The sequence below is a fragment of the Chrysemys picta genome, chromosome 3 (genome assembly GCF_011386835.1).
Source record: "Chrysemys picta bellii isolate R12L10 chromosome 3, ASM1138683v2, whole genome shotgun sequence".
NCBI lineage: Eukaryota > Metazoa > Chordata > Testudines > Emydidae > Chrysemys > Chrysemys picta.
Window position 1 is genome coordinate 99380890 of NC_088793.1, and position 14916 is coordinate 99395805.

General features: G+C 41.8%; 1 protein-coding gene across 3 annotated transcripts in view; it reads right to left on the bottom strand.

Moving 5' to 3' along the window:
* ARHGAP18 (Rho GTPase activating protein 18) overlaps positions 1-14916 on the bottom strand; it is a 131327-nt gene that overhangs the window by 49510 nt on the left and 66901 nt on the right. For all 3 annotated transcript variants that reach the window (XM_005280237.5, XM_005280239.4, XM_005280238.5), the window contains one exon: positions 1233-1432. In XM_005280237.5, coding sequence (XP_005280294.1) covers positions 1233-1432 — 200 coding nt within the window. The remainder of the gene's footprint in view (positions 1-1232; positions 1433-14916) is intronic.

Below are 14916 nucleotides of genomic sequence, written 5' to 3' on the forward strand. Positions count from 1 at the left end.
TCTCAGTTAAGTCAATGGAGTAGCCCTGGATTGACATCAGTTTATCTGAGATATGAATCTGGCACATACTCTTCAATATTGTTATTCATTGTAGCCTAGTTTCTCTTAAATCCTGGTGAGCATCTTTGTATTCATGGAAAAGTGAAAGAGTAGACCTCTCACTGAACAGCGGTAGAGTCTGTATTACGAATTTGTTACTGCATTGGGGCCATAGCCTGAACTTCTTACTCTGCCAAAACTCCCCATTGACTTGGAGTTTTCCCCAAGCAGGAAGTTCAGAATTTGGAGTAAGGACTAGAAACAAGGTATCTGTAGCGTAGTTTGTTACCTTCTTCTGAAATCCCACCCTCAGGTAGAAGTGCCTAAGGGAGACAGCATGAGCACGTGGCCCCCTGAAAGTCTATGAGACTCGTACTCTTAACTCATTGATCATCTTTGAAAATCCCACCCCAAAACTTTAATTTACCATTTTCAGAATTGGGGGGGGGGTGTTTTCCTAACAATTTTGTATCTTCAGGGGAAGCACACACCATACTGTTGAAAATAAATCCTTACTTTACATTTACATTACTTTTACATTCTGGTATTCAGGGCTTGGGATCTTTATCGGAAAAGTCGGCGGTTGCCATATTGGATCAGTCCACCTCGTCTATAATCCTGTCTCCGACAGGAACTGACACCTGATTTTTCACAGGAAGGTCTAAAACCCCCATCATAGATTATACCATGTCACAACTGTAGGAGTTGTTGCGTCTTAAACCCAGGCAGTCAGTGGTTGGCTTCTGTTCTGAAGCATGAGATTATATGCCCATTATGCAATTTTATCTGACCTATTGTAATTACTAATTGTATTAACAAATCCTTTTCTTCTTAAATACAAGAATATAAATCTGTCTATAAAGCTTAAACTAGTATAATTTGAAAATAAAGAACATCTGGAAATACCTTTTAAGGAAAATAAAACTGGTATTTTATCTCCTCTGGCATAACTCTCTAAGGACAGTTTTTTGTGTTTTTTGTTTGTTTGTTTTTGTTTTTTAAAGCAGCCACTAATTTTGGGTACCTCATTTTTTGGGTGTCCAATTTAAGGCACCCAAGGCCTGGTTTGTAGAAGTGCTGGGTAGCTCCTATTGACTCATTTGGAGTTGTTGGGTCCTCAGCACCTCTGAAAATAAATCCTAAGGTGTCTCAAAATCAGGGGCCACTAAAATAATCGTTCACCAAAATGTTACCATCAGGCTCTTTCACCACAACCACTTCTTGGTCTCTATGATTATTTTTGCTGGTTTCATGGATGTTTTCAAGTTCTTTCCAATAGTCATCCATAGACAACTCATCCAAGGAATCCTGGGAACTTGAGCGGTCCATTTGTGGCCTCTCTGTGGACTTCTTAGAGTTGTCATGGTTCATTGTATACTGGCCAGATCTGCGGCTATAAGAATACACAAACAAATTAATCTTCAGTAAATAATTCAGAGTGCAAGATATAGTGATATCAATACAGATAGTATTAACTGACAAAGATAGAAAAGCAAACTTAACACTGAAATGAACAAGACACTAATTACACTTTGTCTGGTATGTTTTAAATTAACATCTCCACTATGCACATCTTCTAAATCTAGAAGCCCACTAGAGCATTTTCATGGAGGCCAAGTATGGGGGGAAGGGAGGACAGAATGGATTCCAAGTTCTCTGAAATTAATCTGAGTTTTATTAAAAGTTTCACTAGTTTTAACAATATCCCAAATTTAGCTCCACTGATGTTCAATAACAGGAGATGTTTTCCCAGTAACTAGCAATCATTTCTTCTCCAGCTCTGCTATGAATTACATCTCTGTCCATGAGTGTCTGCATATAAAGATAAACTTCTAAAATATGAGCAAATTCCCAAGCTACTTGATAATTAAATTAGGAAGTGCTTGGTATTCAAATTGTGGATAAGGCATTACCCATGCAGCTCCTACTGATGAAGATATTGACTACTTGTCCTCAATAACATTCAGAAGAGGCAAGGTTCATGGCCTAATACAACTGTTCTGGCTGAGAGGGAGGGGAGTTTTTACATTAATACATGTTGAAATTTATGAATAATCTAAAACATCAATTTTGCTACTGACAATGTATACTAAGCCAGGTTTTCCCATCCAAAAAACATGCTAATCATAGAATATTAGGGTTGGAAAAGACCTCAGGAGGTCATCTAGTCCAATCCCCTGCTCAAAGCAGGACCAACCCCAACTAAATCATCCCAGTGAGCCCCCTGTCAAGCCAGACCTTAAACACCTCTAAGGATGGAGATTCCACCACCTCCCTAGGCAACCCATTCCAGTGCTTCACCACCCTCCTAGTGAAATATGCATCCGAAGAAGTGAGGTTTTTACCCACGAAAGCTTATGCCCAAATAAATCTGTTAGTCTTTAAGGTGCCACCAGACTCCTTGTTGTTTTTGTAGATACAGACTAACACGGCTACCCCCTGATACTAGTGAAATAGTAGAACAGGAGTACTTGTGGCACCTTAGAGACTAACAAATTTATTAGAGCATAAGCTTTCGTGGACTACAGCCCACTTCTTCGGATGCATATAGTGAAATAGTGTTTCCTAATATCCAACCTAGACCTCCCCCACTGCAACTTCAGACCAGTGCTTCTTGTTCGGTCATCTGCCACTACTGAGAACAGCCGAGATCCATACTCTCTGGAACCCCACTTCAGGTAGTTGAAGTCTGCTATCAAATCCCCCCTCACTCTTCTCTTCTGCAGACTAAATAACCATAGTTCCCTCAGCCTCTCCTCATAAGTCATGTGCCCCTGCCCCCTAATCATTTCCGTTGCCCTCCGCTGGACTCTCTCCAATTTGTCCACATCCTTCTTGTAGTGGGGGGACCAAAACTGGACACAATACTCCAGGTGTGGCCTCACCAGTGCCAAATAGAGGGGAATAATCACTTCCCTCGATCTGCTGGCAATGCTCTTACTAATACAGCCCAATATGCCATTGGCCTTCTTGGCAACAAGGGCACACTGCTGACTCATATCCAGCTTCTCATCCACTGTAATTCCCAGGTCCTTTTCTGCAGAACTGCTGCTTAGCCAGTTGGTCCCCAGCCTGTAGCAGTGCATGGGATTCTTACTTCCTAAGTGCAGGACTCTGCACTTGTTGTTGAACCGCATCAGATTTCTTTTGGCCCAATCCTCCAATTCGTCTAGGTCACTCTGGACCTTATCCCTATCCTCCAGCATATCTACCTCTCCCCCCAGTTTAGTGTCATCTGCGAATTTGCTGAGGGTGCAATCCATTCTATCATCCAGATCATTAATAAAGATGTTGAACAAAACCAGCCCCATGATACTGCTTGATACCGGCTGCCAACTAGACATTGAGCCGTTGATCACTACCCATTGAGCCTGATGATCTAGCCAGCTTTCTAGCCACCTTATAGTCCATTCATCCAATCCATACTTCTTTAACATGCTGGCAAGAATACTGTGGGAGACCGCATCAAAAGCTTTGCTAAAGTCAAGATACATCACATCCACCACTTTCCCCATATCTACAGAGCCAGTTATCTCATCATAGAAGGCAATCAAGTTGGTCACCATGACTTGCCCTTGGTGAATCCATGTTGACTATTCCCGATCACCTTTCTCTCCTCCAAGTGCTTCAAAATGGGTTCCTTGAGGACCTGCTCCATGACTTTGCCGGGGACTGAAGTGAGGCTGACCAGTCTGTAGTTCCCTGGGTTCTCTTTCTTCCCTTTTTTAAAGACGGACACTATAGTAGTCTTTTTCCAATCATCCGGGTCCTCCCCCGACTGCCATGAATTTTCAAAGATAATGGCCAATGGCTCTGCAATCACATCTGCCAACTCCCTCAGCACCCTTGGATGCATTAGATCTGGACCCATAGACTTGTGCACGTCCAGCTTTTCTAAATAGTCCTTAACCTGTTCTTTCACCACTAACGGCTGCTCACCACCTCCCCATACTGTGTTGTCCAGTGCAGCAGTCTCGGAACTGACCTTGTCTGTGAAGACAGAGGCAAAAAAAGCATTGAGTACTTCAGCTTTTTTCACATCACCTGTCACTAGATTGCCTCTCCCATTCAGTAAGGGTCCCACACTTTCCCTGACCATCTTCTTGTTGCTAACATACCTGTAGAAATCCTTCTTGTTACCCTTCACATCCCTCGCTAGCTGCAATTCCAATTGTGCCTTGGCCTTCCTGATTACACCCCTGCATGCACTAGCAACATTTTTATACTCCTCCCTTGTCATCTGTCCAAATTTCCACTTCTTTTAAGCTTCCTTTTTGAGTTTAAGCTCACCGAAGATTTCACTGTTAAGCCAAGCTGGTCGCCTGCCATATTTGCTATTCTTTCTGCACATTGGGATGGCTTGTTCCTGCGCCCTCAATAAGGCTTCTTTAAAATACTGCCAGCTCTCCTGGACTCCTTTCCCCCTCATATTAATCTCCCAGGGGATCCTGCCCATCAGTTCCCTAAGGGAGTCTAAGTCTGCTTTTCTGAAGTCCAGGGTCTGCATTTTGCTACTCTCCTTTCTTCCTTTTGTGAGGATCCTGAACTCAACCATCTCATGGTCACTGCTGCCTAGATTGCCACCCACTTCTACTTCCCCTACCAATTATTCCCTGTTTGTGAGCAGCAGGACAAGAGGAGCACGGCTCCTAGTTGGTTCCTCCAGCACTTGTATCAGGAAGTTGTCCCCAACACTCTCCAAAAACTTCCTGGGTTGTCTGTGCATTGCTGTATTGCTCTCCCAGCAGATGACAGGGTGATTGAAATACCCCATTAGAACCAGGGCCTGTGATCTGGAAACTTCAGTTAGTTGTCTGCCATACTGAACAGTTATTTCCATAAACAGAGTGCTTCCTTTGAACTGGACCCTGAGCGACCAATCACAGAGGAAAGATGGACTGGTAATTAGTGCGCTAGTCTAGGACTTTGGAGATCTGGGCTCAAGCCTCTGCTCTGCCACGGACTTAGTGTGACCTTGCAGTGTTAGCTTGTGGCATAACTTGAACGTTGCCTCTAACCGGACTCTCCTCTGCACACACAAATCACTAGCTCAAGTTAAATGGCTTTTTAAACTGTGAGCGAGCTGCCCCATCAGTGGATGTGGGTTAAACTGCGAGTGCTGTTGATGCTGGAGCTACCAATGAAGTGGGGACTTCGCTACACTATGCCACTATTCCAATCACTGCGGGCAGCCCGAGTGGCATTTTGCAGTGTGGTTACTCACACTCAAACTAGCCTGACTCAAGAGGAGTTAACCAGTGTAGATAATTTGAGCTAACACTGCAGTGAGGATGAGTCCACTGTCTCTCTGTGCCCCAGTTATCTGCCTGTAAAATGGGGATAACAGTACTTTCCTACCTCAGTATGGAGGATAAACACATTAAAGATTGTGAGGTGCTTAGAAACTATGGGCTTGCCAAACACCAGCTTGCCACAGAGTAACCTCCTATGTGGACATTTTCAAATAGTGCCAAGCCACACTCTGGGACTTCCTATGAGCGATAACAGCGTCCACATGGCCTTTGCTGCACAGCAACCTGGTGTGCTGCAGATTCACACCCTGGCTTGCTGCACAGAAACCTGCAGTGTTGACAAGCCCTAAATGGACAGAATCAAGTTATTTTATAAATATATCCCATTCTGACAAAGTTTCAGTGTATCGTGGGGGGAGAGATTATACAAGACATGCTACTCATTTTGAAGACTGGGTTTCTCTGTCACAAAGCAACATCTGTTTCTCCATAAAAACGTTCGAGTAGTAAAATTTCTGCTATTATATAAAACTAAATTTTTGGCTTAAGGACTGGCTGAAAATAACTGCTACAAATCACTAAATTTCTGTTGTTTATCTCCTCAAAACATGAAGTTTGCTTAGTGAATTATATGAGTAATGTATTCATTCTGACTGGCTGCAGCTGAGTTCAGTGGGAAGTATTGTTTGCCTCTAATGAGCCAGCTAGATAGCATCTGGATATGTAAATCTCTGCTTTCTGATTGCATTAAGAGATGAGTATGAACTTTATCTCCCATATGTAAATTTAAATTAAAAAAAAATCAAAAGCATCACTACTATTTTTTTTCATTGCCTTAATGGGAGAAATAGCCAGATATTTCCAACTAAGACATTCAGAATGAATGTAACAGCCAAATCACTTTATGCTGTAATGAAGCCAGATCTTCAAAGTTAAAATAGGAACATGCTGGGTCAGTTCTTGAATGGGGTATCTCCAAGGGTTTGTGGAAAGTTGAGGACTAGATACAGTAGATAGAAATTTCCCCCTGATTCTGTTATTATAATTATTATTATTATACAGAATGATATTTTTATATAATAATAATAATAATGGAGATATCCCATCTCCTAGAACTGGAAGGGACCTTGAAAGGTCATTGAGTCCAGCCCCCTGCTTTCACTAGCAGGACCAAGTACTGATTTTGCCCCAGATCCCTAAATGGCCCCCTCAAGGATTGAACTCACAACACTGGGTTTAGCAGGCCGATGCTCAAACCACTGAGCTATCCCTCCCTCCAAATGTCTATATTGAATTTCATATGCCATCACAATGTTCACTCAGCTAGCTTTGTTAGGTCCCTCTTAACTTCCTTGCAGGCTTCTCTATGGGTGAATAGAGAATAATAATTTCATCTGCAAATTTTACCACTGCTGTTGTCCACTTGTCCTCATTTTCCAGATAAGTAATACATGTTAAATAATACAGTCTTAGTACGATTCCTTGGAATACCCTACCATTAACTTCCTTCCATGTTGAAAACTGACAATATATTCCTACCCTGTTTTCCATCTATTCACAAATTTCTAGTCAAGACAAAAGTTTGCCTCTCACTGGATGACTGCTTTCTTAATAGGTTTTTTTAAGAGCTCAACCACTCTCTTTAATTCTTTCAGTACTCCTGGATTGATACCACTTGATATTGGATTTTAAGGGTTTGATCTTGCTCCCACTGAATCATCAGTTTGTTCTAGGATAGTATGTCCCCTTTAACTCCTCAATCCCTGACAGTGCCTCTTCTTTATTACCTTCAACAACAAGCTTTGGGATAGCGATCTTCCTTAGTATTACTATCTGTGGTAAAGATTTTTTTAAGGGTGCATTTTTTGCTTGAATAAACTTTTTTGTCTTGCCATTCATCCACATGGTTTTCCTTTGTCTTCCTGCTTCCTTTATTGTTTAAAGCTATGCACAATTTTTATGACCTTAATGATAGTGTGTGTGGTTTTTGTGGGGACAGGGGGAGTTACCACCACTATAGTTAAGGTTGTTACGGTTTGCTAAAGTAGCCCTCATGATGAGTCTAAGAAATGTATTTAGCTTTTGTTTCTTGTCTCTTTCTAGCTTGCTTCTTCACTACTTTTAAACTCACCCTTCCAATATAGTTTGATAGTACAGTCCTAGATTTTGGTACAGTCCAGTAAACAATTGTTCAGAACTAGAATTAACAATTTTTGGAAAGTGAAGAAATCTTCTATATTTTAAGTGGTAGAAAAGGAGAAAGGGAAAACAGCTGATTAAAATGTTACATTGAGTGAGCTGCTACCTCCAGATTTGCTTAAATAGTAAGAGTTAAATCCTGGCCCCATAAAGCCAATGGCAAAACTCCTATTGACTTCAGCAAAGATTTCATCCTACGGGTGCAAAGTTCACTACTATGTCATTCAAGTTACAGGTAATCCTTCCTGTCAGTTGAATACACTAATCAGCCAACAAACTGATACACAATTCCAGGAAGGAAATACAGATGAAATGGGTTATACAAGGGTTTCGGAACAACTTTAGAAGTCCTACATGTATGTGTGTCCAATTCATGATTTCTTTTATACCATATGTGCCTTTGCAAATTTGATTGGCCTTCCTCCTGCAAAGATGAATACTTTTCGCTTAAATTGCATGGCGGGGTGTGTAAGTGTTTGCAGGTTGCTACCTATCCACACAAGGTACAGGACATTCCAAACACTTATAAACACTAGGCTAATGTCCCAAGGTTGGCTTTTGCAAGGCAAAAAAAAAAAAAAGAGAGGTATTAAACTTGAGGCTGTTACAATGCATTGTTAGTTTATGATCAGTTACATGTACCTCCAGGATCACAGATGACTGATAACTATAATGAGTAGATCCAGTAGCAGGTAGCTGGAGGATTTTGGGAAAAGGCTATCCCAATAAATGCCCCTTTCATATGTCTGGCTAGACATCTGTGACCTTTGTCATGGGTCTGGAACTTGCCATTGTGATCCATCCTCTTGTGACTTCTTGCTATAATGAGATGTTCATGGGGTTACACTTGAAAAGCACTCAAGCTAAAGCTGATGCAGGATGCGGCTGTGCACCTGCCTAGCAGGTTTAGCATCAGAAAGATACTGGACTCCTAAGCAACTGCACTAGCTTCCTGTTTCCTTCCTGGTATAGCTCAAGGTGCTAGCTTTGATCTCTAAAGCCCTTAGTGGTTTGAATCCATCTTAAACACAGTTTCTGTCCTCAAACTGCAGCAGCAGGTGAGGGTAACATTTGAGCTAGGAGTCCCTTAGTTAGCTAACTAGGCATTCAGTGGCAGTCCTTCCCTTCCGAAACTCACTCCTCCTACTGGGCCAACAGAGCACAGTTAACCTGCAGGAGGAAGTGTGAGCAGAAAAAATAGATAAAAGGAATCAGACCTCGAAGCTTATTGTGGGTCTAAGGTGACTCTGGCCCTACTGAACATTTTGTAGAAGTCGGCAATCCTCTGCTACATTTTCAAGTGTTCACCGTATTGGTAAAACAAATACAGTCCCCCTATATAGGAGCTTCACACTGCCAATGACAATCCTGCATCTGAGATTTATACAAAATGCTAAAGCCTCTCTGTCCAAGGCTCCAGGAACTTTTGCCATGTATTAAAAATATAGTCAACACCCTGTAATTCTTGGGGTCAGTTACATACATCACACGAGCAATAGGCAGAAACATCAGTCAAACTGTGCCAGAAACAATGAGACAGAACTATGGAAAACAAGCTATGCTGCAGGCTCCAAAGAAGGACGGCTGATAGAGCTGCCTAGACATAGATCATCTGGTCTTGTCCTGCCATCTCCCTCATCCTACCTCCAAAATTCCCCTCCACCGCCTCAGAAGAATCCCCTTTGGAGCTGGGTTCTTTTGTGCATGGGGTACACATTTCTGCACCAGTTCCAGACATCCTGGTCTCTGCATGTCCAGTGTGCAGAGGCATAAGTAAGAAAAGTATTTTTAATGTAAAAGAAAACAATTAGTGGCAGAAATCCAATCTCATCTGCAAGTATACAGGAGTGGAGTCAGATGTGTTTAGAATATTTCATTCTATACTCACAGCAAAGCTTTTTTCTGGCAAAAAATTATGATGGAAAAAAATTGTCAAAATGTAGCATATGCCCCAGGTCGGGAAGCTGCCCAAAGCATTCTGGAGGACTGCTTTCTTAAAAGCAATCCGACCACAACACATCTGGATAAGCACTAAGCTCACTCCACTATGAGTAGGGCCCTACCAAATTCACAGCCATGAAAAACATGTCACAGACTGTGAAATCTGGTCTTGTGTGTGCTTTTACCCTCTACTATGCAGATCTCATGGGGAAGACCAGCATTTCTCAAATTGGGGGTCCTGACCCAAAAGGGAGTTGGGGGGGCGGGGGGTAGTCACAAGGTTATTTTAGGGGGTTGCGGTATTGCCACCCTTACTTCTGCACTGCCTTTAGAACTGGGTGCCCAGAGAGCAGCAGCTGTTGGCCAGATGCCCAGCTCTGAAGGCAGCGCCCTGCCAGCAGCAGCACAGGAGTAAGGGTGGCAATACCATACCATACCATCCTTATTTCCCCAGCTGCCCAGCTCTGAAGGCAGCAGCACGACCAGCAGCAGCACAGAAGTAAGGGTAGCAGTCCCACAATCCCCCCTACAATAACCTTGCGACCCCCCTCACAACTCCTTCTTGAGTCAGGTTCCCTGCAATTACAACACCCTGAAATTTCAGATTTAAATAGCTGAAATAATGAAATTTATTATTTTAAAACTCCTATGACTGTGAAATTGACCAAAATGGACCATGAATTTGGTAGGGCCATAACTATGAGAATAGTAGAGTTGGTTGGAAAATAGAAATTTTCTAATAAAAAAACCTCCATGAAAACAAAAATAATTCTGTTTGTAAGTAAGTAAATATAAAATAAAACCCAGAAAATGCCTAAAAATTTACCAAAACATCAAAAATATCCGGGTGTTCAGTTTTCCACCAAAAGAAATTTGAGGGAAGCAGCCACTTTTCATGAAAACTTTCCATCAGAAAAAAATTCAGTCAGTCCTAGAAAATACAATCACTTCCAAGTAATCTTAAAAGAAGGGATCTATTTTCACTTAGAGGAAAGAATATAGACAGTTTTAACCGTCATCTCCATTCAAACCCTAGCAACATCTACTTTCAGTCAAAATAAATATTTTGCTCTTTAAAGAACTTGATTGGGAAACAGTGTGATAATCATATCTAAAATTATACCATCTGTAGGCTCAGTTCTGCCCTCTGATAAATGGGCACAATGCCCATTATAGTCAGTGAGACTTTCGCCCGCTTATCTGAGGACAAAATTTGACCTCAGCTATAAAATAATTGTTCTATATGCTTTAGCTCTGTTAATAGATTGCAACGCAAGTGTGCTTATCTTCTTTCCCCACTAACTGGAGAAGTATTCATTTGTTTGAACTATCAAGGACATGTGGACAAGCACTGCCATGCTCTTTGGGGGAACCCGGGGGAAAAAAATCACTTCTTGTAATGAATAATATTCACTGTGCCCTTTGTACAATTATGCGGCCACAATTTACACAAAAAGAAAACTGATTCAGATGATTCAGACTGGCATTGTTAAACATTAGTTATGCTAAGAACTAAAGTGAGAAGAAATGAGTGTAAATATTATCTCAGGCTTTTCCTTTGGCATTTGGCTGCTTGCCTTTCTCAGCCTGTAAGATAAATATGACCGTTAACATTAGTTGGTGTCTTATACACTCATAACAGCAGTTTTTTTCCCTTCAAATTCTTGAGGCCTTTATTTTGATCTCACAGCTGTTCTAAACTGGTTGAGCTCTATTGATTTCAGTGAAATTACTCCTAAATTACACTGCTCTGAAATCAAACTCTTCCTGAGTGTTTCTTGATCATCTCCTTCTCAGTGGTTCATATCTAGCATCCACAGAATTCAAAGCACACTGAGTGTTAGCTAGGTAGCTTCTCAGTGTTAGTGACTGCTTGAGAATTACCAATTAATAAAAAGGTGCCATATTACTGGATTTCTATGTTTCATTCAGCTCACTGAAGGATAACTCTGCCTTGGGTTTTATTTTTTCCCCTTTTATAAAACTGGGCATTGTGGGTTTTTTAGGATAAAGTTGTTGGAGGAAATAGTTTCATAGTACTGGCTACCAAATGAGGATTTTGGGGATGGTTTTTAATGGCAAGCACTTTTAATGTTTGAAGAATTGGGTGAATAAAAGATATTACCTCACCTACCTCATTTCTCTCAGCACCTTTAATGGTCAGGAAAGCAACAGACTAATAGCATGTGGCTGAACCAGGAAATGTAGACTGTCGCTGTAGTAGTATAGTATATTATTGGTAATACTGCAGTTAAGCCTAGGGACTCCAAGCAAGGATGCTGTAGTAAACAGAAGATTGCTAGAAGTAGCAAAAAGACGACAATATTTGAGCCTGTAATCAGGGTTTATTACTAGGGTGACCATATTTCCCTATGCTGAATACGGGACACCTGGTAAAATTACTCGTATTCAAGCAAGTTCAACGGCAATCAATCAAAGAATTATGCAGTAAAAGTGTTCAAATTAACATCAAGTTGACAGAACCCCTGTTAAAAAGAAATACTGCGGAGTTGGATTCTTTTTATTTACCTTCTTATCTTTAAGGCTTTAGGGTTCACACAGGGAGATGTCTCACACATACATATTCCCGTACACCTCTCTCACATGGGGGCGGGGGGGGGGGGGGGAAGTGACCGACCAATCCGACCCTCCCTGCCTGGCGCTCTCTGGCCTCCATGCCTGGCTGGGCCCCTGGGATGGACTCGCCTCTGCTGGTACCTGGCACCACGTCTTCCTGAGGCAACACAAGGGGGGGCATGCAGGGTCACGTATCTCCCTCTCCAGATTTCAGCCAGGGCTTACACCAGAATATGATCAGCGGCAGCCTTTCGGCACTGTGCAGGAGGGAAGGGACGGGAGCTGCTTCCAGCTGTAGGACAGGAGGAGTGGAGTAAGGGATGACCTGGCCTGTGTCTTTGCAGAGCTCATCTCTTAGGAGAACCCGCCAGTACTGATGAGGGAGAGACAGAAAATATGGGACAATTTTTTTTAAGAAAAAGTCAGGACACCTGCAGGAGTTCCTTTAAAAACAGGACGTCTGCACACCCTAATTATGACAAAATACAACCGATGAATGAAACACAAATGGGGTCAGAGAAGGTGGGAGGATGAGGTAACAGTAGCACAGGCATGTTTTGCATAATAATCAGTAGTCTCTTCAAGTTTTTACTACACAGGGAATCTATCAATGCTCTACAACAAGGGTAGGCAACCTATGGCACGCATGCCGAAGGCAGCATGCAAGCTGATTTTCAGTGGCACTCACACTGCCCAGATCCTGGCCACCGGTCCGGGGGGCTCTGCATTTTGATTTAATTTTAAAAACCTTATTTAATTTACATACAACAATAGTTTAGTTATATATTATAGACTTATAGAAAGAGACCTTCTAAAAACGTTAAAATGTATTACTGGCACGCGAAACCTTACATTAGAGTGATTAAATGAAGACTCGGCATACCACTTTTGAAAGGTTGCCGACCCCTGCTCTACAATCTGGCTTAAAACATCTGTTATTCCAGTCCTGGACCTCTCTTGAACAGAGAATTAAATGATGTGATGGTTTTGTGATGTACAGAAATGGAGGCTATCTAATTAATTTCTGATTTTGATCTGAGTTCAGTGGACAAATGGGTTTAAACCTGTTAGTCTGGCTCAGTAGGGCTGGAACCATAGCCCATTGACGTCAATGACTCTTCCACTGACTTCCACTGGGCTTTGGATCAGGCTCTAATTATTGCTCCTACCAGACTGAATGTTTGATGAAAGATTTATTCACTTTAGTAATCGTTTAACAGTGAGCTAAAGAAGAAACAAAAATTCACCAATCAAATTTGTTTTCCAGGCCAGCATTTAATCAGTTTTACAATCCTGTATCAGGCCCTTTAAATTCCACTGAATCTTTGTAACCAGCAAGTATGAGCAATCAGCATTTAAACACAATTTGTAGTGTTAAAAAATATATATCAATAAGGCAATCTATTAAACTAGGTGAATTCTATGTAAATAAACAGGATAACTGTCAAATATGATTAACTATGATTTTGATTGTAATAATTAGCAACTTTCCTGATGCAAGAATTTCACAGAACCATAACTGACATGATACAAAGTGTCTGGATATAATCCCGGCCTTTACAAAATGGTGCCTGAGTGGTATTGACATAGATGTAGAAAATAAAATGATTTTGAGATTTGTGTACGTGCATCATCTTCCCATCCTCTTGGGCAGTGCTAGCCTTTCAGATAAACTCAGCAGCACATCAGTATCTGTCTAGGAGTCTCACAAGACCCTTATTACCGTAGTAACTGAACACCTCACAGTCTTTAATGTAATTATCCTTTCAACATCCCTGCGAGGTAGGGCTGTGCAATTATCCCCATTTTACATGTGGGGAACTGAGGCACAGAGAAGGCCTTGTGATTTGCCCAATGTCACCCAAAAATATCTCCGCAAGAGCAGGTTACTGAACTCAGGTCTACTCAAGTCCTAAATTAGTGCCCGAACCACTGGCCATCCTTCTATCCACCAGTCTGCTAACTTGTACAACACGACAGAAAAATTAAATGTTACTAAATCCATCTACAGCATGTAAGTTTCAAAATGCCTGTACTGAATGGCTAAATTCTGGCCCCCTTGAAATCAATAGGAGTTTTGCAACTGACTTCAATGCTGTTTTTGTTTATATTATGGGAGCAGCTAAAGGTGCCCCCTCAAAACCGGGGTCCCACTGCATTAGGCACTGCACACACATGGAGAGAGAGAATCACTGGCCCAAAGATTTCATTACTAGTAGCTGAAAGCCTGTGCTGTTGTATGTGTGTAATTCATAAAGTTATGTATGTAAAAAAGCCAAAAATGTCTGAGAGATTAAAAATTGGACAATAACAGACTGCAAATCCTGGGGAAGACTGAATCTGGTGATATTATGAACAAAAAGAGCCCTCCCCATGCTTGTAGCTGTTTCCATCACTTCACCCAGAGACATTCTAGGCTTCAGAGGAAAGTTTGGGGTTAGTGTGTGTGCTGGTTGTGTTATTTTGCGTAGATATGTTGATTTTTGTGGGGGGAGGATGTGTGCTGGCTGAGTTGTGTTTGAGAGTTGTATGGGCACACAGGTGTGACAATTAGGACAAGTAATCTATGATCTGTGCTGTCTCCCTCAAACAGCCAATGAAATTGCATGCAAATTAGCTATAGAGTAGAGTAATGGCATGATTGGCTGAGTTAGTTCTGATATCACAAGTCTAGGACTCTTGGCATGACATAGTGTGACAGACCCAAACCAGTGGGGTACAGGAGTCTGGTAGAGGGCAAATATACTGGTCACTGGATGAGTAGTTTTCTGTTCCCTGAGTGACTAGAACAGGGGCTGCACTAGAGTAATCAGGAACCTGCTAGAACCAGTTAAGGCAGGCAGGCTAATTAGGACACCTGGAGCCAATTAAGAAGCTGCTAGAATCAATTAAGGCCGGCTAATCAGGG